General features: G+C 52.9%; 2 protein-coding genes across 2 annotated transcripts; both read right to left on the bottom strand.

Annotated features, from left to right (window-relative positions):
• Positions 1 to 3252: 3252 nt before the first annotated feature.
• Positions 3253 to 13121, bottom strand: UNC93B1 (unc-93 homolog B1, TLR signaling regulator). Its single transcript, XM_043924767.1, has 11 exons — positions 12934 to 13121; positions 12637 to 12778; positions 11952 to 12105; positions 9369 to 9530; positions 9020 to 9152; positions 8583 to 8676; positions 7929 to 8053; positions 7310 to 7492; positions 6201 to 6474; positions 4956 to 5074; positions 3253 to 4013 (listed from the first exon to the last, which is right to left on the bottom strand). Exons 1-11 carry the CDS (start codon positions 13027 to 13029, stop codon positions 3678 to 3680), a joined length of 1818 nt encoding a protein of 605 aa, XP_043780702.1. The 5' UTR covers positions 13030 to 13121; the 3' UTR covers positions 3253 to 3677.
• Positions 13122 to 21047: 7926 nt separating this feature from the next.
• LOC122705909 (nucleolin-like) lies at positions 21048 to 22808 on the bottom strand. The gene has a single exon (XM_043921200.1). The coding sequence runs from the start codon at positions 22770 to 22772 to the stop codon at positions 21048 to 21050; it is 1725 nt and encodes a 574-aa protein (XP_043777135.1). The 5' UTR covers positions 22773 to 22808.
• Between the last annotated feature and the right edge of the window lie 2510 nt (positions 22809 to 25318).

Genomic DNA, 25318 nt, shown 5'->3' with positions numbered 1-25318 from the left:
AGTTACTCAAAAATTTAGCATAGGTACCACATGACCAAGCAATCCACTCCTAGGTGTACACTTTCCCAAATTGAAAACAGGTGTCCAAACAAATATTTGTTCATGAATGTTCATGGAAGCATTATTCACAACAGCCAAAATGTAGAGACAACCCAAATGTCCATTGGTGGATGAATGGGTAAACCAATATGGTGTATCCATACAATGGAATATTATTCCACCTTAGAAAGGAATGAAGCTTTGCTGCGAATCTAAAACCACTCTAAAATATAGTCTATTTTTTTAAAAAATGAAGAACCTATACATGTGCTACAATATGGATGAAACTTGAAAACATTAGATTAAGTGGAAAAATAAACAGACATCAAAGGGAACATGTTGAATGATTTGTTTTACATGAAATGGCTAGAAGAGGCAAATCCATAATGAGAAGATAGTTAAAATCTTACACAACAGAGTCTTGGAATCATATAATTTTTAAAATTACCCAAGGGCAGATTGACACAGAATCACGGAAGCCAAGACCATGATGCTGAGTCTGACTTTGCACTTTGGAGTCCAGACGGCCACCCGGCCCCCTTACCCAGAGGTGACAGAGACATCAATATTGTACTTTACAACCAGACCTGGAGCTGCCAAGAGATGGAGCATCCACATCTGATGGCTTAATTAGGCGTCCCTGTAAGAGCTGGCCTGCTGGGGCTTGCTGCCATGACAGTTATCCTGCTTGTTCTGGGTGTGTATGTGTGTGTTGCTTGTTATGGGTGTGGCCCGTTCCGTGTGTCTGTCTGTGGGTCTTGTCCAAGTGCCAGGAGCAGTAAGAGGTGGGGCGCGGAGTCTTCTGATGGGGAGCCTACCCACCTGCAAGGCATGTCATTGGAAGTCATGCTCTCTCCCAGGCGGCTGCTCCGCGTGCCTGGGCTCATCCCTGGAAATGACTTTGAACTGTGGCCAGCTGTAGATCCATTGCCTTCCCCTCCTCTTGCTTGCCTGGCACACCCAGGCACCCACACTTTTCCAAATGATGCCCCGCCCTGCTTATGGCTCAAGCATCTGGTTGCCCAGCTCTGTCTAGAATTTGGCTGGAACCCTGCCAGAAGGAGGTCGTCACATCTGCCATCAGAGAATATTGCCTTCCATGCCAGGTGCTGCTGGGGAACGGGGAGGACAGGGTGCCAGCCCCCCCGCATGACCCAGTCTGGGTCTGCTTGTCATTGAAAGTCTGTGTATGAGGCAGGCAGTTTTCAGCCCCTTCATCTGTCTGAGTCTAGAGATCACCTGCTGGGGAGGCTGTGGAGAGGAGTGGGCCTCGCTGCCCTCCTAATGGCAGGATCCTCGAATCTGCCAAAAACAACTTGGTGACTAGTTTATGCTGGTTCAGAGCAGGGCCTGGGGCATCACAGACCATAGGTTTAATCTCTGTCCCCAGGCTGGGGCCAGAAAAGATGCTGCAGTTCTCCGGACAAGGCAGGAGGGGGGCCCAGGGTCCAACGAGGGACTCCCTGTGGGTAACTCCATGCCGGCCCTCTGCTAACACAGAGCTGCCCAAGCGTTCCCTGGTCCTGAAACTTCAGTGTCTCTAATTTTTTCACGGTGCTCCTAAGCCAAAAGAAATATCTAACTGTTCTATTTGTGAATTATTTTAGGTCCAATCAATAAATATGATCTAATAACTTAGTAGTCACTTAGAAAATATATTGAATAATACACACCAATAGAAAGAAAGAAAAAATGGCATTTTTATTTCCTTCACTAATAACCACCGGGCTTCACTGGTAGCTCAGTGGTAAAGAATTCACCTACAATGTAGGAGACACATGCAGGAGACTCAGTTTCGATTCCTGGGTTGAGAAGATCCCCTGGAGAAAGAAATGGCAACCCACTCCAGTATTCTTGCCTTCAAAACCCCATGAACAGAGGAGCCTGGTGGGCTACAGTCCATGGGGTCGCAGAAGGGTCAGATATGACATTATGACTCGACAACAATAACCACTGTGACTTACAAACTGGCTGTGTGCACCAGTCAGCTTCTCAAACCTGGAATTAGATGGGACACCCCCGGTCTCATTTCTTGCTCCATGGTTATGTCCATTTTTTTTATCCCAAAACCACAGGAAACCCACCTTCTCAAAGATGTGACATGAAAGGATTTGTGGTGTCATCTAACGCTGAAACTGTGAACCACCTGAATCTGTTAATTTGCTCAGAGCAGGGACATGTCCACATTTTAGACAATTTAAAATATCCTCTGTGCCCTTGTGAGTTTCCTACAGGCTCTGTGGACCTTGGTGCCACCACAGATACTGTTTACAGAGGAGGAAAGTGGCTCAGACGGGCTGACCCCCTGTCTGAGTTCCAGAGTCTGGCTCCAGGGCCCGCTGAGGCTGCTGGAACCAAACTCAAGTGAGGTCTGCGGGAGGCAGAGGAGAGAGGGCCACAGTGGGTGGAAGAAACTAGGAGACTGATGCCGAAGTGGGTGTGGACAAGGGTCTGGGAGTCAGCCAGGGGTGGATGTGCTGTGAGGAGGAATGCTTTGGCTCCAGCATTGCTGGTACGGATCTGCTGGGGTGCAGCTGGGCTCCAGGACCCTCCTGTGGTCCCCTTGCCTCCCCTCACAGTGGGATCTCAGTCCCCTCTCCCCACAGTGGTGGGTGACCTCGGGGGATAGGGGTCTGCCCCTCCCACCAGCATCTGCATCCCTCATGGACATCACAGAGTAGGTTGTCACCCCGGAAGACCAGCAGCCAAGTTTAGCTGGGCTCGGACATCAATGCCCCAGGCCCATACTGGACACAGGGTGACCCTCGCATGGCTCAGAAATGGACTTGGCCCCAAAAGGAGTCCCTTGGGGAGTTGTGGGCAGAAGCCACCCAAGGGGTAAAGAAAAGACGGGGGTGGGGCAGGAGGGCTGGGGATGTTAGAGGAGGGGGCAGCGGGACCTGGGCTGCAGGATTCCATCCCCTCCTCTAGACCATCTGGGGGGCTGGCTGCCCCCATCACACTCCCCTGAGGTCCCTACTGTAGACGCCCAGGCGCCTCTTTGTCCTGAGTGGGTGGGGTGGAACTGGCAAAAGCCAGCGGGGGTGGGGAGGGGCGGTACCTCCAGGAGCGGGGATAGCCTGGTGAGCAGGGCTTAGGGGACCCTCCCTCCCCAACTTCAGTTCAAGGCAGGCGACCCCAGTGCCCCAGTCGGCTAGGTCACCCGGCCACACACGCCGGGCCATCTCTGCTCACCCACGACACGCTTCCCAATCAGGACAATACAAAAATCTCTTTATTGCCCATTTTCTTAAAGTCATACGGACCGTGGGATAGAATGTGCAAAGCGGGCGACACATCAATCGGCCCAGACCTGGAGCCGGGAGCTGGGGCGGGCCGGCGGGGTCCCTGCCCCGGGGCTGGGGCCGGGAAGGGGGTCGTGGAGAGAGGACCCCTAAGGTCAGAGGAGGGTTTCCGCTGTGCGGTCTCTTGAACACTGGGAGGGGTCTCGAGGACCCAGCCCGCCTTGGAAGAGGCTGCGGGGAGGACCCCAAGCTCCAGGTGGCCAGGCTCTGGGAGGGGCGTTCCTGAACTCGGGGCGGGGCACGCAGAGGGTCCTTCCTGAAATTGGCGCGCGGAATCAGAGGGGCCCCGACCTGAGACGCGTTAAACCTAGGCCGGAGATCACGCTTGGCCCCTCACTGCTCCTCTGGCCCATCGCCTCCCTGCGCCTGTTCGTAGGGACAGGGCCGGCGGTAGAGACCGGCTGGTTCCGGGCCGGGTCGTAGCCCGGCGGGCGGCGCCTCCTCCTCCGCGCAGTCCCCCCGGCCGCCGCCTCCGCAGCCGCCGCGCTCGCCCTCCGCGTCGCTCTCGTCCGAGTTGTCCTCCTCCAGGTAGCGGTAGCCGCGCACCTTGTGCTGGGGCCGCGGGATGCGGGGCTGGCGCGGGACCACGCCCCGCCGCAGCTTCTGCTCCATCCACAGGTACGAGGCGGCGGAGGCCACCAGCGTCACCAGCAGCACCGCCAGCTTAGCCTGGGCAAACAGCGGGGGATGCAGGGGACCCGCGGGCCGCCGGCCGCCGCCCTCCCGGCCCGGCCCCTCGCCCGGAGAGGCAGCTCAGCTGCAGTCCCTCCTCCTGGGGTCCAGCCAAGCTTTTTGGGTACCGTCCTGCCGGCAAGGCCCGAACCCCAGCTCTGTCCTTTATGGCCGGCCACCCTACTTCTCAGGGCCTCGGTTTCCCTTACTGTATTGATAATCCTTTTGCCTCCCGGGGTAGACGTGAACGGAGGCTTGGCCCACCTTAACAGGGCTTAAATTACTCTCTCCCTTACATGTGAGGACCATAAGTGACACTTGTTACAGGGTTTGACTGTAACAGGCAGTCAGAAATAATTTTACATCATAAGGCAGTACATTCACACATATTCACAGGCATACTCCCGGCTATTCCCTACGCTATTTCATTTAAAAAAAAAAAAAAGTTTGCCAGGGACTTCCCTGATAGTCCAGTGGCTGAGACTCTGTGCTCCCAATGCAAGAGGCCCAGGTTCAGTCCCTGGCCAGGCAACTAGATCCCACATGCTCCAACTAAGATCCTGTGTGCTGTGACTAAGACCCAGTGCAGTCAAATAAATTAAAAAAAAATTTTTGTTTTTAAAGTTGGCCAGGACCCTTGAGGGTCAAGGAGGGAGAGAGACTTTCAGCATCCAGCTCAGAGCCCAACATCTAGTTAACAGGTGACCGAACAGCCCACAAGGCAGCGGGGACGTGCCCACAAGGCTAGAGGGCAAACTATGAACCCTTTCAGACACAGGTAAACTGAGGCTGGCAGGAGATGAAGCAGTAAGTAACAAGCCAGTGGGCTTTGCCCAGGGTCTGGCTCTTGGACAGAGAATGCCTTTCAGGGTCTGTGAGGCCAGGGCGGGCACTCAAAAGTACCTGTTGTCTAGGGAGTCAAGTAGGGAGGGTCCTCACCTTCATGGGCAGGCCTGAGCCCAAGTAGACGGTGAAGATGGCCACAGCCTGCCACCAGTGATAGATGGTGAAGATGAAGTCTTGCCTCTCCTTGTCTTCATACAGGATTCCCAGGAGTGCTGCAGACAGGGCAGGGCAGAGAGGGGAGAGGAGCCAGGTGGGGCCCAGAGCTGCGGTTCTCCCTCTGGGGACCCCACATGCCCTGCGCTGGTCCCAGCCCTTGGCAAGAGCCCTTAGAAAGCTGTTGTAAACCGGTCCTGGCTTGCCCCCTAGTGGTTCATTATTGTTGGGTCACTCAGTCATCTCCCTCTCTGCGATCCCATGGACTGCAGCACTCCAGGCTTCCCTGTCCTTCACTATTTCTCGGAGTTTGCTGAAACTCATGTCCATTGAGTCAGTGATGCTAACTAACCATTTCATCCTCTGTTGACCCTTTCTCCTTTTGCCTTCAATCTTTCCCAGCATCAGGGACTTTTCCAGTGAGCCCCCTAATGGACACACCCTGGTTATTATTCTGGGATGCAATGGACCTGTTCTGGGGCAGAGACCTTGATATGTTTCCAGTGTTCTGAAAACTATGCCAAGGTGGACCCTGCCCCCTAGTATGAAATAACGCCTCCCCATTTTTTTTTTTACATGGTTCCTAAGAGGTGTCCAATACTTTGGCCACCTGATGTGAAAAACTGACTCATTGGAAAAGACCCTGATGCTGGGAAAGATTGAAGGCGGGAGGAAAAGGGGACGACAGAGGATGAGATGGCTGGATGGCATCACTGACTCGATGGACATGAGTTTGAGTAAACTCCGGGAGTTGGTGATGGACAGGGAGGCCTAGCGTGCTGCAGCTCATGGGGTCGCAAAGAGTCAGACATGACTGAGTGACTGAACTGAACTGAACTGAAGGGGTGTCCACAGAGCCCCATACTCAGCTCACGGAACCACACAATGTCACCCTGGGTCCCATGCCTGCCCTGGGAGTCAACAGGATGTTCATGCAGGTGACTCCATACCTGCTTTGAGGGTGTCCACAGACCCCATCTGTCGCTGCAGTGTCCACGGGACATCCCCCCCCAACAGTGTGCATAGGGATCCCACCTGCACCCACCAAGGCACAGTCCTCATGACGGCCCTCCAGAGTGTCCATCGACCCTAAGTCTGTCCCTGGGATGTCTGTGCTCCCCACAACTGCCCCGAGGAGCCACTGGATCCCCTGTCCAGCTACCCAGGGCCCACGGCTGTACTCACTGCTGATCCCAGTCTTGTTGAGGGCACTGCCCACACCCCAGAGCACGGCTACTGTGTAGAGAATCCAGATGTGCTGCAGCGTCCGGGGCTTGGGGGCCCAGAAGAAGAGGCTGAGAGTGAGCAGCAGGTGCAGTCCAGCCCCAGCCACCAGGGGCACCGGCCGTGGCAGCCACGGCCCCAGCAGGCCCAGGGCCGAGGAGGCCGAGGCGCCCAGGCTATAAGCCACGAGGAGGTACGCCAGGCGTTCCAGCCCCACCGAGCACACACCGTAGCCCTAAAGGGGACGAGGGTGAGGTTGGTGGTCAGCTGGCCCAGGCTCTTTGACTCAGGTCAGGCCACATCCTGCCCTCTCAATGGCCACCACAGGGCCAACTTCCTCCAAAGCTTGTGGGAAGTTTCCTTAGGGATAGACCATGAGAAAATGCTTGGACAGTGGCCCCAGACACCAAGGTTGGAACCCGCATGGAACCAAACACTTTCTGGGCACGATTCCGTCTCAACTGGAAGTGAGTCATTAGACACTTCCCAGATGAGGAAGCAGGCTGGGAGAGGTGAAAGTAACTTTCCCAAGGTACACGGGGACTGGGGGAGAGAGGCAAAAGGAGAGGGGGAGGATATCTGGGCCCATGATTGTCCCTCGGTGTCTGCAGGAGTTTGGCTCCAGGACTCTCTGCGGATAGCCTCTGTAGATGCTCAGGTCTCTTCTATAGAATGGGGTAGTACTGTGGGCCCTCTGGATCTGCACATGCGGAGGGCCAACTGTACTTGTATTACACATACTTATAAATTCGAAATTTGAAAAGACCCTGATGCTGGGAAAGATTGAAGGCAGGAGGAGAAGGGGGACGACAGAGGATGAGATGGTTGGATGGCATCACTGACTCAATGGACATGAGTTTGGGTAAACTCCTGGAGTTGGCGATGGACAGGGAGGCCTGGCGTGCTACAGTCCATGAGGTCACAAAGAGTCAGACACCACTGAGCCACTGAACTGAACTGAACTGAACTGATCAATTCGAAACTTATTTGAAACTTATTCGAAACTTGTTTTTCCAAAATTCAAATGCCGTGGACTTTATCTGGCTTTACCCTCTGCAGGCTGCACTTACCAGCGCGAGACCAGTGCAGGCAAAGAGCACCTCGAAGCCGCTGTAGATGAAAAAGGGCACGAGGTGGCGCAGGCGGAAGTCGCGCACGTGCTTGAAGGGCAGCTGGAAGATGTTGCCCCAGCCCACGCTGCGCAGGTCGATCTCCTCCGTGGGCCGGTATGCGGCTCCGCACAGGCCCAGCACCTGCGGGCCAGGTGGTGAGGGAGGGGGCGGGCAGCTGGGAGCCCTGGCTCCGCCCCTTGAACTCGGCCCCGCCCCCGGCAAATCCCAGGACCTGCCTCCCGGCCCCGCCCCCAGGTTGAAGCCACACCTCGGACCCTCGCCCCGCCCCCCCACTCCCCCCACCCCCGGTTCCGCCCGGTGTCACAGCCAGTCCTCCAGCTCGACCGGGTCTCCAGCTCTACCCCGGATCTGGCCTGGACCCTCTCTCACTGGCCTCCGGTATTCCAACTCCTCTCAGTCCACAGGCATCGGCCACGCCTCCAAGCCTCAAGCCCAGCGCGTAGGCTCAGGTCCCCTCCCGAGGACTCAGCCCTGACTCCGGACTCAGACGAAGCCACCTCTCTCCCCGCCAGGGGCCCCAGACCCGACCCCGCCACACCCCCACCCCGGGCCGCACCAGCAGCATGGCCAGGAAGGCCACCGCCATGAGCACGCTCTCCACCACAATGAGGTTTCGGCTCCGCGGTAGCGTTCGCAGAACCGTCTTGTTGAAGCCGAGAAGGATGCCCTGGCTGTTAGTGCCTGAGAAACGGGAGGGTGGGGGGGTATCGTGAGGCAGGGAGCAGGGCACACTGGCAACTCAGCCATAAAGAAATGGGACCAAGCAGATGGGTGAGGGGAGTGTTAGAGGGGGTGGCTGAGGACCCGTGCCTGCAAAGGCAGGGTTCCTTTGGAAAGCACTTTGGAGGTGAGGGCCAAGGGGGCTGAAAATACCTCTCCCCAGGTTGCCAGCCCACCTCCCACCTCCATACATCTCCCTGCATTGAGGGTATACTTGATCCTGAGAGATTCCACAGGCAGCCTCAGCCCAGATGGCACCTCCTCTAGGCAGCCTTCCCTGATGCATCCTACCCTGACCCCAGGCTGAGTCAGATGTCCTAAGGACAAGGCCCTTTGCTTTTCCTGATCACCAGAGTTGTGACGGCACGCTCTCAGCTCTGGATCCTGTGAGCGAGGGCATCCTTTCTGCCCTTGAGGGCCCAGTGTCTGGCGGGTGACTCAGTGGGGGAGGCGAGCAGACCTTAGGGAACCCACCCCCCTGAGCACTAACCGCAATTCTGCACGTTGTATAGCGTGTGGTTCAGGTCATACAGGTAGTGGTTCAGGAAGTAGATCATGGGCAGCTGGGCACAGGCGAAGCTCAGCTGTGGGCAGAGGGTGGTGTGGGTCAGGTGTGGGGCAAGGACCCAGGTGGAGAGCACAGGCACCATCTGGGAGGGGTCTGGGCACAGCCTTGGGAGGACAGGGACCCTCCCACCTCTGGGGGGCAGTCCGGTGGTGGGGGGTGCCCGTTGCAGGAGGACGTCCTCCTGGTCAGCACCATGGACAGTGAGGTAATGAGGTCTCTGTAACCAGAGGTAAGCAAGCAAGGGCTGGCCTAAGAAAGGGCAGTGGACTAGAGGGCTGGAAAGACTGTGGGATGGGCTGCAATATGTGATTCTGGGCCTGGAATAGCCTGCCCCCAGCGTCCCCAGGTATGGCACTCACGTGGAAGAAGCTGTAGAAGATGGCTTGGAACACCAGGAGGTAGGGTGCATGGGAGCCCCGCGGTGGGCGCTGCTGGGGGCCCTGCTCATCCTGCTCCTTGTAGTGGGAGTACTCATAGTATTTCTGGGCCATCCTGGACCACAAAGGAGAGAAGGCTTTCCCCAGCTCTACGTGAGCCAGATGCCTTACTTTCTGTACCCAGGCATATGTGCTACCTGGCCTGTGTCCCACCTATGGGGAAGCTGAGGCCCAGAGGGCAAATAAGGCTGGCCTAAAGTCCGCCAGCTGAGGTGGGCAGTACAGCTCTGTTAGGTTCCCGGTCTTCCACCCTGCTGTCCACCAGACTCACCTGGTGATGTAGTTGCCCATGGAGGCCCAAAGAGGCACAATGGCCATGCCCAGGGCCACGGCTGAGGGCACAAGCGTGTAGTAGCGCTCCCAGTAGTTGGTGGAGACAAAGAGGGCGTAGATGCCCACAGCCAGGAACATCATCCACTTGGTGCCAAAAAACCTGCAGGTGGTAGGAAGGATGCTGGCACCACGGGCTACCTAGGCAGCTGCGGCCCCAGACCACAGGGGCCACAACTCCGGGTCCCAGCTCCTGAGGCTGGGTGAGGTGGGGAGAGACCCCTGGCATTGGAATCGAGGGACCTGAACTAGAGTCTCAGAGATACGGACTTGCTGGTGGCCTCAGGTGAGCCCTGAGCCCTGTAACCACACGATGTAACGTGCGTCGTGCCCCAGCTGCGAGCTTCTCATGGCCACCGCAGGGACAGCGGAGATAAAGCGAGGAGAAGGTGTCAGGAGACAGTGGCCTGTGGACACAAGGCCCCTCCTCTACCCACGAACAGTGACTGCGGGACCCAAAGCGAACGTCTAAGGAACTTGTCCCAGGAAACTGGGTGGAGGAAAACTGAGGACCACGCAGAGAGCCCTAGCGCCACGTCCCCTCTGCACTTTGCCCTTTCAGTCCAGCATGGTCAGTTGGGAAATTTCCTCTTCACTGGCTCCTAGGACAACAGCCTCACTGGCTCTTGGAAAGTGTCACACTATGTTAGGAAGGGGTTGACAAATGACAGGATAAGGGCCCATTCAGAGTGTTGAGGCCAATCGGGTTAGAAACCACCCCTCTCATCTTGGGATTAGCTTTGTTTTGGTTTTTGTTTGTCTGTTTTGAGTATTTGTGCTCATTATTTCCTTTCTTTGTTTGAGTTTCCAGCAAGCTCAAAGTTCAGTGACTCTGGTTTTCTGATACAATTGCTTTCTCTTCTACAATAGGGTCCTGGTTCTTTTTTATTTTATTTTATTTTATTGGAGTATACTTGCTTGTGAAGAGATTAAGAAGAAGTGGCAAGAATACACAGAACTATACAAAAAAGGTCTTAATGACCTAGATAACCATGATCATGTGGTCACACACCTAGGATCAAAATAGTCAATCCTAAAGGAAGTCAACCCTGAGTATTCATTGAAAGGACTGATGCTGAAGCTCCAATACTTTGGCGACCTGATGTGAAAAAGTCGACTCACTGGAAAAGATCCTCATGCTGGGAAAGATTGAGGGCAAGAGGAGAAGGGGGTGGGCAACAGAGGATGAGATGGTTGGATGGCATCGCTGACCCAATGGACATGAGTTTGAGTAAGCTCCGGGAGTTGGTGATGGACAGGGAAGCCTGGCGTGCTGCAGTCCACAGGGTCACAAAGAATCGGACACGACTGAGAGACTGAGCTGAACTGAACTGCCATCTAATAAAGAGACATTCAGCCTCCCCTGATCTATTTGGGGAAGGGCACCGAAACTGCACTGTACATTTTGAAACTGCAAAAAGTAAAACTACTAACACTCATTGCTGGTGAGGCTGTGGTTTTAAACATAACACAGTCAGAGCTCAGGCAGGTGGTACAGTCCTTTGGAAAGTCCACCTGGGAGTATGGGGGTAGGGAAAGCATGGGGGTTCCAAGTCACTCTGCCTGGGTTCAGGCTTTCCAGTCTGCACTTCTGCCTGTGGGAATCGGTTCAATCTCTTGGCCTCCCTGTGTCTAAGATTAGAGCATCCACCTTGGATTGTAGGGAATGTGATATGCTTATAAAGTGCCCAGCACAAAGGAAATGAGGTCGCTGTGAATAACAGTGATAGGTTTCAAGAGCCATAAAGCCTTTTATATGCCTCTGACCTAGTCAGGGCAGGTCTGAAAATTTATCCTAGGAGGTTTTCTTCCTTCCTTCCTTTCTTTCTTTCTCAGCCTCTCTCTCTCCCTCACCCCCTCTCTCTCTTTAATTTTAAGACAAGGAAACAGCCCACAAGCTTGGGGGTGGGGCAGGGTTGCTCTTGTTCTGGAAAGACAGGGGAAGAGATCCAGTGTACACCCTGATCTCTGGGTCCCATCTGAACACAGACCTACCACCTGGTGGTTAGGTTCTTGTGGAGGGCCCGGCGATGGCCCCGGATGCCAGTAAGGCTCAGGTCTGGAGTAGACACCCCCAGGGCACCGGCCCAACCGTGGCCTTTGCAGTGAGCAATGTCCCTCAACACTGCCACCGCTGATGGGTCCTGGGGTGTGTCCCTGGGCTTTGCTAGCTGATCAGGTTCTTTCCAGAAACGCCACAGCCCTGACCTCATAAGCTCATTGTGGCTCCAGGCCACAAAGCAGGGCACGACAATGATGCCACGTGGGGTACGGGCAAGCTGAGGGAAGGAGCCAGAGCGAATTTCTCTTGCTTGAAACCCACAGTGTCCCAGGTCAAAGCTCTTGTTTCTTCCCCAAACCTGGGTTTCACCCCTTCTCTCTCACCCCTCCAGGTCAGCAAGGCCTCTCCCCAGCCCCCAGGAACACCAGGGCAGCTGGAGACCCCGGCGTCCAATAGCCCTTGCACCCCTTCAAGGTCGGAGTGCGGGCAGCCCAGCCCTGGCAGGGACGGTGGCCGGCGCACCTGATGAGCACCGGCGTGTAGAGCAGGGCCGCGATGGGCGTCACGTTGATGCCCATCAGCATCTTGCTGTCGATGTCGGGCAGCCCCATGTTGCCGTACTTCACCTCGCGGTAGGTCTCGTCATAATGCAGGATCAGCTGCATCTGCAAGAGGCCTGGGCGGCAGGGAGTGGGTATGGAGGGGGCCGCCTGGCTCTGGGGTCAACCCAGCAGAGGCGGGAACGCAAAGCCCAGCGGGGAGCTCCAGGCACCAAAGCGATCCCTAACTCCAATGCCCAGGAGAACAGCGGGGAGGCCCAGGTCCCACCGGGCAGTGGCAACGACGGCGACTTGAATCTAGAACCCCCCCCCCCCCGCCCCTGCGTCGCTCTGCAAGACTTTCGGACCCCAGAGCCCCCATGCCCCCCGCCCCGAGGATGGCAGCAGATCCGCCCAGGGCCCCCAGAGCCCCCACCCCGGGACGCCCCCACTGAGGGGGCGCCACAGCTGCATCTGCACGGGCGCAGATCGAGAAGTGAAAGAGGAAGGGAGGCCGAGGTTTCTCTTTCCCTGAGAAACAGATCCGCAGATGGAGCCGGAGGAGGAAGGGGGAGCCTTGGGTCCCCGCGCGGAGCCCGTGGGCAGTGCCTCCTCGCTGGGCCCGGGGCCCAGCCCGCCCCCAGCGGGGCGCGCCGCCGGCCACCTACCCAGGTAGACGCCGTAGGTGAGCGTGCCGCCCGCGCTGGCCGCCAGCACGTTCTTGAGCACGCCGAGCCGCTTGCGGCGGTAGTAGCGACGCTCCTCCTCCTCCTCGTTGTAGTTGGGGTACGCGCCCACCAGCTCGTCCAGCTGCGGGGCACCACTGCCGCTCGCAAAGGCACATCCCGGCCGCTCCCGCGTCCAGCCCCGCTGCCCCCGCCCCCCGGGGCCGCATCCCTCTCCCGCCAGGGAGACCCAGGCCCTCCCGGCGCCCGCGCCCCGACGCCATCCGCGTCCCCGCTCACCGGGGCCTCGGGCCCGTCGGGGACTCCGAGCCGGTCCTCATCGCCCTGCGGCCCCGCGGCCCCCGCCACCGGGTAGAGCGGCGGCTCCGCCTCCATGGCCCGACCCGCGGGAGGACTCGCCCGGGAGTCCAGGCAGGGGGCCGGCACTTCCTCCCGGCGCCGGGACCGGCCGCGCCCCGCCCCCGGGCCACCTCCTCCTCCGCTGGGGGAGGCCCTGCGCGGCTGAGGGCGTGCCTGGCGTGTGTGTGTGGGTGTGTGCGTGTGCGTGTGTGTGTGTGTGTGTCCGTGTCTGTCTGTTTCTAGGTCTCTGTGTCTGCGTGTCTCTGCGTGTAGGGGAGCACCCATGTGTCCCTCAGTGGCCTCAGGGATGGGAGGTGCTAGTTCAAATCCCCACTCTGCCACTTCCCTCTGTTGTGACTCTGGAGATTAACTCCACTTCTCTGTGCCTCAGCTTCCTCACCTGTAAACCAGGGATTGAAAAGCAGAGACATCACTGCCGACCAAGGGCTGTCTAGTCAAAGCTACGGCTTTTCCAGTAGTCCTGTATGGATGTGAGAGTTGGACTATAAAAAAGGCTGCTGAGCAGGGAAGAATTGATGCTTTGGAACTGTGGTGTTGGTGAAGACTCCTGAGAGTCCCTTGGACTGCAAGGAGATCCAACCAGTCCATCCTAAAGGAAATCAACCCCTGAATAGTCATTGGAAGGACTGGTGCTGAAGCTGAAGCCCCAATACTTTGGCCACCTGATGTGAAGAACTGACTCATTAGAAAAGACCCTGATGCTGGGAAAGACTGAAGGCAGGAGGAGTAGGGGATGACAGAGGATGAGATGGTTGCATGGCATCACTGACTCAATGGACATGAGTTTGATCAAGTTCCGGGAGTTGGTGAAAGACCAGGAAGCCTGGCGTGCTGCAATCCATGTGGTTGCAAAGAGTCCGACATGACTGAGCAACTGAACAACAAACCAGGGATACTCAGCTCAAAGGGTTCAAAGGGCTGTTTCGGGATTACTGGGTTAACGCAAAGCCTTAGGAAAGTGCCAGGCCCATAATAAGCTCCCCTCAGTCTTACCACTGTCACCCCTATCCCATCTCCAGGCCACATCTGCTGTGTTCGCAGGTCAGCAAAGAGCCCCCCAAGGATTCCCTGGTGGCTCAGTTGGGAAAGAATCTTCCTGCAATGCAGGAGACCAAGATTCAATCCTTGGGTCAGGAAGATCCCCTGGAATCTTGACAATGGCAAGGAAATGGCAACCCAGTCCAGTATTCTTGCCTGGAAAATTCCATGGACAGAGGAGCCTGGTGGGCTACTGTCCATGGGGTCTCAAAGAGTCGGACATGACTGAGTGACTAACACTTCACTTCAAAGAGTCCCCACAGCACCCAGGAGAGGCTCCCAACATGGGACTTGGCAGCCCACACCCACCTCCCACTCACCCTGAGCTTCCTTTTGCAGGGTCATTGGGAGACAGAGGTTGCGGGGATTGCTGGACTGCAGTGGGGTGACCACCCCCAGCACCACGATGCAGCAGGGTTCAGAGCCTCCTGCCCCCTTCTGACTGGACACTGGGTCTGGGGCTTCAGTGAGAGCCCAGGAAACTTCTGCTTTGCTGGAGGTGACACTCCACAGCTCTGGGTATCTGCATGGTTAGAAACACCTGGGGAACTTTTAAAAATATTGGTTCCAGGATAGTCTCTTCAACAGATGGTGTTGGGAAAACTGGATAACTACATGCTCAAAATGAAATTGGACCTCTCTCTGAAGGTACTCACAGAAATTAACTTGAAATGGATCAAAGACACTTTGTTGTTCAGTCACTCAGTCACATCTGACTGTTTGCTTCCCTGTCCATCACCATCTCCCAGAGTTTGCTCAAACTCATGTCTGTTGAGTAGATGATGCCATCCAACCATCTCATCCTCTGCCATCCTCTTCTCCTCTTGCCTTTAATCTTGCCCAGGATCAGGGTCTTTTCCAATGAGCTGACTCTTCACATCAGGTGCCCAAAGTACTGGAGTTTCAGCTTCAGCTCAGTCCTTCCAATGAATATTCGGGGTTAATTTCCTTTAGGATGGACTGGTTTGATTTCCTTGCTGTCCAAGGGACTCTCAAGAGTCTTCTCCAGCACCACAGTTCAAAGACATCAATTCTTCGGCTCTCGGCCTTGTTTATTGTCCAGCTCTCACATCCATACACAACTACTGGAAAAACCATAGCTTTAACTATATGGGTGTTTGTAGGCAAAGACACATAATACCTAATAACCTAATACCTAATAAAACTCCTAGAAGAAAATGTAGTAGCTCCTGAGAGTCATGTACACACTACTATATTCAAAATAGATAACCAACAAGGACCTACTGCATAGTACATGGAGCTCTATTTAATGTTATATGCCAGCCTGGATGGGAGTGAGGTTGGGGGAGAAAAGATACTGTGTAAGAATGGCTGAGTTGCTTAGCTGTTCACCAGAAACTACCACAACATTGTTAATCGGCTATATCCCCAATACAAAACAAAAAGTTTAAAACTTGAAAAAAAAACAAAACCAGTAGCTTCTCAATATGGGTCTTGCAATAATGTCTCAGTTATGACATCAAAAGCACAAACAACAAAAGAAAAAAAAATCAACAGGTAGGACTATATCAACTTAAAAGTTTCTATACCAGATGCAAAGAACTGACTCATTAGAAAAGACCCTGATGCTGGGAAAGAATGAAGGCAGGAGGAGAAGGGGACAACAGAGGATGAGATGGTTGGATGGCATCACCAACTCGATGGACAGGAGTTTGAGTAAGCTCTGGGAGTTGGTGATGGACAGGGAAGGCTGGTGTGCTGCAGTCCATGGGGTTGCAAAGAGTCGGACACGACTGAATGACTGAACTGAACTTAACACTGCAAAAGAAACAATTAAAATAAAAAGGCACCCTTAGGACTACCTTGGTGATCCAGTGGTTAAGAATCCTCCTGCCAAAAAAAAAAAAAGAATCCTCCTGCCGATGCAGGGGACACAGTCTTGATCCCTGGTCCAGGAAGATTCCATGTGCTGAGGGGGCAGCTAAGCCTGAGCACCGGCACTGCTGAAATCTGTGCTTGCGTGCTCTGGAGCCCGTGCCCCGAAATAAGAGACGCCACCACAAGGAGAGGCCTTCCCTGGAGGCTCAGCTGGTAAAGAGTCTGCCCGCGATGCGGGAGACCCGCGTTCGATCGCTGGTCGGGAAGATCCCCTGGAGAAGGGAAAGGCTACCCGTTCCAGTATTCTGGCCTGGAAAATTCCACGGACTGTGTAGTCCATGGGGTCGCAAAGAGTCGGATGCAACTGAGCGACTTTCACTTTCACCACAAGCCGAGGCCTGTGCGCTACAACTGGAGAGTGACTCCCACCCGCTGCAACTAGAGAAAGCCCAGGCACAGCAACAAGGGCCCAGCGCAGCCAAAAAATAAATTAATGATAAAAAGGCAGCCTATGGCATGTGGGAGAATTATTTCAAGGATTGCATCTGATAAGGGGTTCATATCCATAATTCATAAAGAACTCATACAACTCAATAACAGCAACAACAAAAACCGCTTTAAAACTGGGTAGGGGAGACTTCCCTGGCAGTCCAGTGGTTAAGACTCCATGCTTCGAATGCAGAGGGTGCAGGTCCAATCCCTGTTCGGGGAACTAAGATCCTATATGCCTTGAGGCCAAAAAAAAAAAAGAGAACAGGAGCTAAATGGCCTTTTTTTTTTTTCCTGAAGAAGACATACAAATGGCCAACAGCACACAAAAGTGCTCCATAGACGAGTATCACCTGCCACATCAGTAAATAAAGGATGTTGCTGCCCTCAATCACTGCGGCGGCCCCGGACTCTGCTCCCCGAGGAGACTCAGGATGGAGAAAAGGATGCTGGCCCTAGATAGTTCAGGTGCGAATCAAAGGAATGATTTCACTAAGCCTGGATTCTTGCTTCCCATACCTAGAAAAGCACTAAATTCATTAACTTTGGCATGTCTGATTTTCTTTCATTATTGTAACAGTAATATTTTGATGTTCCCACTATGTGGTTTTTGTCGCATAACCTCCTATATATCCTAGCTCCTACCTGACCTCTTCAGAGCATTTCCTCAGAGCTTATTTGAGAGGCTGCCTCCAAGGCTTAAGTCCTCAGCAGGTCTGTTGAATAAAACATGCTTCAACTTTGAGGTTGTACATTTTTTCATCAACAGCAGAGCATCACCAATCATCAGGGAAATGCAAATCAAAACCACAAGCTAAGATATCACCTCACACGTGTAAGAACGGCTATCATCCAGAGATGACCGGTGCTGGAGAGGATGTGGAGAAAAGAGAACATCTGTACCCTGTTGGTGGGAATGTAAACGGGCCCAGCCATTGTGGAGAACAGTCTGGAGATTCCACAAAAAATTTAAAACAGAACCACCGTATGATCCAACAATCCCACTTCTGGCTACTTATCCAAAGAAAACGAAAACAGAACATCAGAGAGATACCTGTGCTCCCATGTGACTGCAGCTTTATTCAGAACAGTCGAGATATGAAAACAACCTGTGTCCACCAGTGGCTGAGTGTGGATAAAGATGCAATAGACACATACAATGGAATGCTATTCCATCATGAGAAAAAAAGAGAATCTTGCCACTTGTGACAACTTGGATGGATCCTCAGGTTATGCTAAGTGAGATAAGTCAAAGAAGTATGATGTCTCTTCTACGTAAAATCTTAAAAAAAAAAAATCTGAGAAAACAGAGTGGGATGGTGGATAGCAAAGGCAGGTGATGGGGTATGGGAGAAATGTTGAAGGAACACACTTACAGCTAGCAGATAAATAAAGCCTGGGGACCTAATACACTGTACAAGGACTACACACAACAAAACTGTATTATAAATATTAAGCCTACTGAGAGAATAGATCTCAGTTGTTCCGCCACTAGAAGAAATTTTGTTGTTGTTATTCAGTCGCTAAGTGGTGTCCAACTCTTTGTGTCCCCATGGACTGCAGTGCACCAGGCTTCCCTGTCCTTCACTGCCTCCCAGAGTTTGCTCAGATTCATGTCCATCGAGTCGGTGATGCCATCCAACCATCTCATCCTCTGTCGCCCCCTTCTCCTCCTGCCCTCAATCTTGCCCAGCATCAGGGTCTTTTCCAATGAGTCAGCTCTTTGCATCAGGTGCCCAAAGTACTGGAGCCTCAGCTTCAGCGTCAGTCCTTCTAATAGGTATTAAGGTTTGATGTACTTTGGATTGACTGATTTGATCTCTTTGCAGTTCAAGCGACTCTCAAGCGTCTTCTCCAGCACTGGAATTCTCCAGTGCACAGCCTTCTTTATGGTCCAGCTCTCCCATCCGTACATGACCACTGGAAAAACAATAGTTTTGACTACATGGACCTTTGTCAGCTCCTAGGAGTGCACCCTCCTAAAGCCACATCAGAAAGGGGGCCCTTGGACTGGGTGGAGACTAGCATCTGTAGTCTGTTAATGACCTTCCTGTCTGCTGCCTTCTGCACTTGAAGCAATTAAGGAAAGAAATCACTCAGCCAAGTGTACCAGACTCCTCCACTCCTTGGACAGAGAACTGAAAATCCCAGACAAGCCAGGGCGGAAGGGTGGGGCACAGGCCCTCTCACCCTGCAGGGGGATCCCCAGGGTGCCCGGTCTTCTCTGGGTGTTCGTGTGGGAAGTCCCTTTGCCTCATTTCCTCTCACCCCAATATTTCCTCCCTTGGAAAACAGGCGTACGTGAAAAAGGCTTTCGCCGACTGAAAACTGGGTGCAGGGGGGCGAGCTGGTGGCCAGGGGAAGAGAGGAGTTTTAGAGACTGGAGCAGAACTTTGGGGGTGAGAGTGTGACAGCTGTGGATGAAAATAATCAATAAACAACCCATAATAGGAATAAAAAAGGGTTTTATTTGAGCCAAACTGAGGACTATAGCCCCGAAGAGAACCTCTCAGGCTATTCTGAGGAACTGCTCCAGAGAAACAGGGTTTTCAGCATAATTTTATGTCTTGTCAGAACACAGAATGTCAAACAAGTCAGGGAGATGTTCCTTCAAGGTTTCACAGAAAACAAATCAGGGTGAATACAGTGAGTCAGTATGGTCTTGGCGCCTGGGAACGGAGTCTTATCACCAAAGGAGTTACCAGCATGGACGTCCCAGGAAGAGAGGCATATCATCTTTATCTTTAACGTGGATATTCTTCTGGTCAATGCCTCCTTTTGTTTAACGATTGAAGAAGCAAATGCACAGTATTTGTCTCATAGGCCACAAGCAGGCTGTTCTAGTTAGCATCAAGTTCAAGTTAATTCATGGACAAGGCAGAATGGGCTCCCTAAACCTCAGTATGTGAGCATTTCTTCTATCACACCCATGGAAAGAGAAGGGCAGTGCCCCAGACCCAGTGGCTCTTAGAGAGAGGCCGGATAGGGGAGCTATTTAGTTGTCACTGTGTTGGAAAGAGGACAAGCCCAAAGAATTCCTATAACGGGACAAAGGGAAGAAGGGGTGACCTCTGAAGGGGCCAGGAAGCTCCAAGATGCAGTCTCTGGAAGCTCCCTCCAGCTGAGAGCTCACCATCCACATTTTGAGGTTTCACAGAAAACAAATCAGGGTGAATACAGTGAGTCAGTACGGTCTTAAATACCAGGTGGCCTGGTATTTACCCACAGTGGATGCATGTCCTCCAAGAAAGGGTAAAGGTCACCTGGCTGGGCTTGTGTGCTCATGGGCAGACACCCTTGGGCTGTGAATCTCTCACAAGGAGGGACCCCCAAGATGTAATCAGATGGAGTGTATTTTATGAACCAGCCAGAAAGCAAAGAGAAGGTAGGAGGAGATCAGGGATGTTGCTCTAGGAAGTGGGTGGTTTGCCTGTACAAGTGGGTCCCTCCGCGTCTGTGCTGAGCACCACCGGAAGCTACTTCTTCTTTTATTTATTTATTTATTTATTTATTTTTCTGGCCTTGCGGCACAGCATGTGGGATCTCAGTTCCCCAACCAGGGATCACACCCACACCGCCTGTGTTGGCAGCACAGTCTTAACCACTGTTCTGCCAGGAAAGTCCCTGGCATCACTTCTCAGATGCTGGCTTTCTACAATATTGCTTGCTTTATGTGGGATCTTGGTCCATGCCTAAGAAGCAGGTTACTGTACAGTGTAGGGTCCCAGAAATATTTAATTAGGTCTTAGAGTCCTTGTTACACGTGGACTCCTTCTGTGATTTTGCTAGCTTTTACTTTTGAATTACTTTCTTAAAATCGATTCATTTTAGAACATTTTGGGGAGGAGGGGTCATGGTAGCTCATTTCCAAATCTGACTTTACGGTACCCACTGGTTAATGACACTATCTTAATCCTATCAGGCTTCCCTAGTGGCTCAGTGGTAAAGTATCTGCCTGCCAAGTAAGAGACGTTGGTTCAATCCCTGGTCTAGGAAGATCCCCTGGAGAAGGAAATGGCAGCCCACTCCAGGATTCTTTTTTTTTTTTTTTTTTTTTAGGAAAAAAATGGTTTTGTACATGGGAAGAAACAATATAAATTCAAAACTTACAGATAAGGGTTAGCTCTATCACTCATCTCTTTAAAAAGTTTATAGGAATATCCAGTCAACACCAACAGGGTTATCTCCCTTGAAATGTTATCTATACGGATTTCCAAGTAGACCACAGGGCTGTATACTGTCTTGAAATGTCCTCAGAAGGCTCTGTCATTGATCAGGTAACAGAGTAAAAACCCCAGAGTCCTTTCTTTCAAATGGAAGAGGGAGAGACAGGGATAGAAGAAACTATCCAAACTTCGTCTTCTTTCCTTGTGGCTTGTGGTCTCCTCCTCTGCCTCCTCGGAAGCCTCCTCGCCCTCCAAAGCCTCCCCGGCCTCTGCCACCAAATCCACCTCTGCCTCCTCCTCGACCACCAAAGCCACCTTCACCCTTAGGTTTGGCCCAGTCTAAAGTGACTTTGTTTCCATCGATTTCACCATCTTCCATGGCCTCCTTGGCAGCTTTGGCATCTTCCTCACTATTGAAGTCTACAAAACCAAACCCTTTGGAGGATCCAGTCTCCCGGTCAGTGACTATCCTTGCTCGAACAGAGCCATCAAACGACTCCTTTAACGTCTCTTCTGTGGTATCCTCAGAGAAACCTTTGACAAACAGAGTTTCGGATGGCTGGCTTCTTGCATTAGGTGATCCCCTGGTCCTCGCAACTCCAGTCTGATGGCTCTGCCCTCAGTTTCCCTTTTATTACATGAATTTAAAGCTTCTTTAGCATCTTCAAATGAAGCAAATTCTATGAATGCATACCCTTTAGATTTGCCATTTTGGTTCTGGGGCACCTTGATATGAGTTGCCTTCTCAAAAACTTCCTGAAGAGTTTCTTCCGTTGCACTATAGGAGAGGTTGCTTAAAACCAGGGTTTTTGATTCACCACTCCAAGTGCTATTCTTTCCCCCTCTATGGTCTTGACTTTGACCTTTCTCTCCGGTGTAGTACAGAGAAATGGGTCGCCCATCTATCTCTGTTCCCGGCTTTTCTTCCAAGGTTTTTTCTGCATCAGCTTCTGTCTTAAATTCAATATAAGCAATCCCTTTACTCTTTCCATCCTTGCTGACTAATCTGATCTCCACAGCATCTTCAAACACTTCTTTTAATTCATCCTGAGTAACTTTGTAAGGCAGATTTTTAGCCAAAAGTGTTCTTGCATCTCGATCTTTCTTACTGTCTTTTCCCTTTGGTTTTTCTAGTTTAATTTCATTGCCAAAGACTTTTAAACCAGTGAGTTCCAAGGCTTTTTCCAGGTCTTCGGCAGATTCAAAATCCACAGAGCCAAACTTCCTAGACACACCAATTCTGACAACGACAACAGCAAGATTATTTTTAGCAAAAAGATCACTGATATCTGTTTTCAATTCAGGAGCAGATTTATTGAAGTTCAGGTTTCCAACAAAGAGATTGAAAGATGTAGTTGGTTCTGTGCCTTCCGCTTTTTGTTTCTTGGCTTCAGGAGCTGCTTTTTGTTTGGCCATTTCCTTCTTTCGTTTTCCAGGTGCTTCTTTGACAGGCTCTTCTTCCTCTTCCTCCTCTTCTTCCTCCTCCTCATCCTCTTCTTCCTCCTCGTCATCGTCCTCCTCTTCATCATCGTCATCCTCTTCCTCCTCCTCTTCATCATCATCGTCCTCTTCATCTTCATCTTCAGCAGCACTCTTGGCCTTCACAGGAACAGCTTTTACTGGAGCTTTCTTTCCTTTGGCTGGTACAATCTCCATAGGTTCTTCTTCAGAGTCATATTCATCCTGCTCATCCTCCTCCTCCTCCTCCTCCTCCTCATCCTCGTCATCCTCATCATCTGTGGCAGGAGCAGCACCAAAAGCAGCAGCTGCCTTCCTCACTGCTGGTTCATCCTCCTCTTCATCTTCATCGTCTTCCTCTTCACTGTCATCTTCTTCATCACTGTCTTCCTTCTTGGCATTCTTGCTGTTCTTTGCTCCCTTGCCTGAGGCAGCTGCTCCCTTCTTACCAGAGGTTGCTACCAATGCTTTGCCTGGGGTGGCTCCCTTTTTGCCAGGTGTTACCACTGCTTTGGCAGGTGTAACTGTCTTCTTGGCTGGCATAGCTGCTGCCTTTTTGCCAGGGGTGACAACTGCTTTCTTTGCCGGTGTGGCAACTGCAACCTTTTTTGTTGGGGAAACCATCATCTTCTTTGCTGGAGTCGTGGTAGCCTTCTTGCCTTTTTTCTGAGGGATAACAACCTCTTCTCCACTGCTCTCATCGTCTTCATCTTCTGACATTTCCTCATCTTCACTATCTTCTTCTACCTCCTTTGGGGGAGGAGCCATTTTCTTGGAGTCACCTTGATTTTTACCGGCCTGCCGAAGCTCTTCACTTCGCTACCAAGCAGCTAAAAGACGCGAGACTTCCCACAGCATGGCGCCCTCGAACGCGCCCGCGACGGCGCGCAGGCCCTTCTCCTGGCGGCGCAGCGCGCGCGCTCCTCGGAAAACAGGCCTTGACCACTCCAGGATTCTTACCTGGGAAAACCCATGGACAGAGGAGCCTGGTGGGCTGCAGCCCGTGGGGTCCCAAAGAGTCAGACATGACTTAGTGACTGAACAACAACTTAATCCTATTAAAAGCAAAAAGAAAATATATTTACACCTAAATAACAAAAAATCAATTACTTTTTTAAAAAACACTGACATAAAGAGTACAAATTCAAATGTCCCAAGTTGTGCGTGCATGCATGCTAAGTCGCTTGGTTATGTCCATTTCTTTGTGACCCCATGGATTGTAGCCCACCAGTCTCCTCTGTCCATGGAATTCTCCAGGCAAGAATACTGGAGTGGGTCGGCATGCCCTCCTCCAGGGGACTTTCCCGACCCAGGGATGGAACCCTAGTCTCCTTTGGCTCCTGCATCGCAGGTGGATTCTTTACCGTTGAGCCATTTGGGAAGGTCCAATTTTTTCTGTACTAGGTTCTATTTTTGTTCTCATTTGAAAATAATAGATGCTCCTCACAGAAAAGCAAACAGGAGACATACACATTATTCCTGATTCAAACACCTTGAAACAGCTCCAGAGGCCTTGTGAAGTGTCACCCCTACACTGAATCCAAAAGAGCACTCAGGTCCACTGCTAATTCCCCTAACACTGCTTCGGTGGCCTTGAGGCAGATTTTTGCCATTTTTTTGAAACTAAAAAACATGGGAGGACTTCCCTAGGGGTTCAGTGGTTAGGACTCCACACTTCCAGTGGAGGGGGGCCGGGTTGGATCCCTGGTCAGGGAACTAGCTCTTACATGCCTCGACAAAGATTGAAGATCTTCCCACACTGCAACTAAGACCCTGTGCAGCCAACAAAATTGATTAAAATAGCTATTTTAAAAAATCATAAAAAGCACTGAGAACCACGGGGATGATGATTGTCACAAGATATTGGGAGGTCCCGAGCTGGGATGTGCCACAGACCCTGCCTAGTGCCTGACACAGCAAGTATCCAGGATAGATGCTGCTTTCAACTGAGACCCAAAGGCTCCTGGGAGTGGGGGTGACCCCCACCCGGCTCCTAGGCAAGACAGCGGGGCCCCCTGGAGACGCCGAGGGCTGGGCACTCAGATCTGGCCGGGTTAGAATCCCCGCTTGTCCCTCTGTGTGGCCCTGGCCCGGCCACTGCCCCTCTCTGAGTCTGTTGCCTCGTCTGTGACGTTCAACCACACGTCTGAGAATTATACGAGTCTGTGTCCCGTGTGAGTGAAGCTTTGCTAAGTGAGCACACAAATGAGTGCCGACTGTATGCTGGGCACTGTGCCCCAGTGGCCTCTGCCTGCACCCCGGGGTCACACTGGCCTCCTTGGGGGTGGCTGCCGGGGCAGAGACAGGTCCTGCCTTCAAAGCTGGGAGCAGGAAGGAGGGTGCGGGCAGCGTCCCGGGGACAAGGCCTGGGGTGGCCACTCCCTTAGGAGGGTGGGCAAAGGGGCAGAAAACCCTTCACACCTACTGAGCACTTACTGTATACTGGGGGCTTTCCATACGGATTTCACCCTCACAGCAGTCCTGTGAGGCAGAGAGCCCCAACCCCGTTTTAGGGGGAGGAAACAGAGGCCCGGAGAGCTGTTGGGACTTGCTCAAGGTCACCAAGCAGGGGGGCTGGAGAGCCTGGGCTGGCCGTGGGGTCAGATGCTCGGATCTGAGGCTCTGTGAGTCAGGCTCATCAGGTGAGGGACAGAATGAATGAATGAACGAATGAACGTGATGTCTTAGCCCATGACCTGCTCACCTTCCATCTCTGCCCAGAGAGGGAGCCCAAAGGTGACGATCACGAGGGTCTTTCATCCAGATCTCCAATCTGAAACCCAGAGGAGCTGCAGAAGGGCAGGGCCCGGCTGGTCAGATGTGCCCCCCTCCGCCAGCCGCCGATCTCTGTGCACCCCCAACACCACCCCGCCGGCTCACCTGGGTCCTCGGAAGACCCTCCCACCACCAGACTGGCTCCGAGAGTGGCTCCTAGTGGTACCTTGGCAACATCCCCTCATCTATCCCGAGCTCTCTGGGACAAGCGTGTCACCCCAGGTCCCATATGAGCCCCTGGAGCTTTAAGGATCAACACAAGGCATCCAACCCAGAGAGGGCAGGGGGTTGCCCCCTGTTCCTCCCCATGGGGAGGTGCCCCTTAAGGCTCTGGGAGCTTCACTCCCAGGCCAGGTTAGGACCCTTGTGCCAGGATGACAGTCCTCTCTGGGGACTTCCCAGGCTGAATTCGTGACAAATTCAGGGGTAACCCCTGCAGGAGGGATCCCCGGTCAGGGAGGGGCCCCTCAGGATCCTGCAATACCCCTGCCAGCCACCAATGTCTCCCCAGGTCGGTCCCTGATTTGCTGTGTGGCCTT

This window comes from Cervus elaphus, chromosome 2 (assembly GCF_910594005.1).
Source record: "Cervus elaphus chromosome 2, mCerEla1.1, whole genome shotgun sequence".
Classification (NCBI taxonomy): domain Eukaryota; kingdom Metazoa; phylum Chordata; class Mammalia; order Artiodactyla; family Cervidae; genus Cervus; species Cervus elaphus.
The sequence above is the reverse complement of the archived record's forward strand: the minus strand, read 5'-3'. Positions and strand labels throughout refer to the sequence as shown.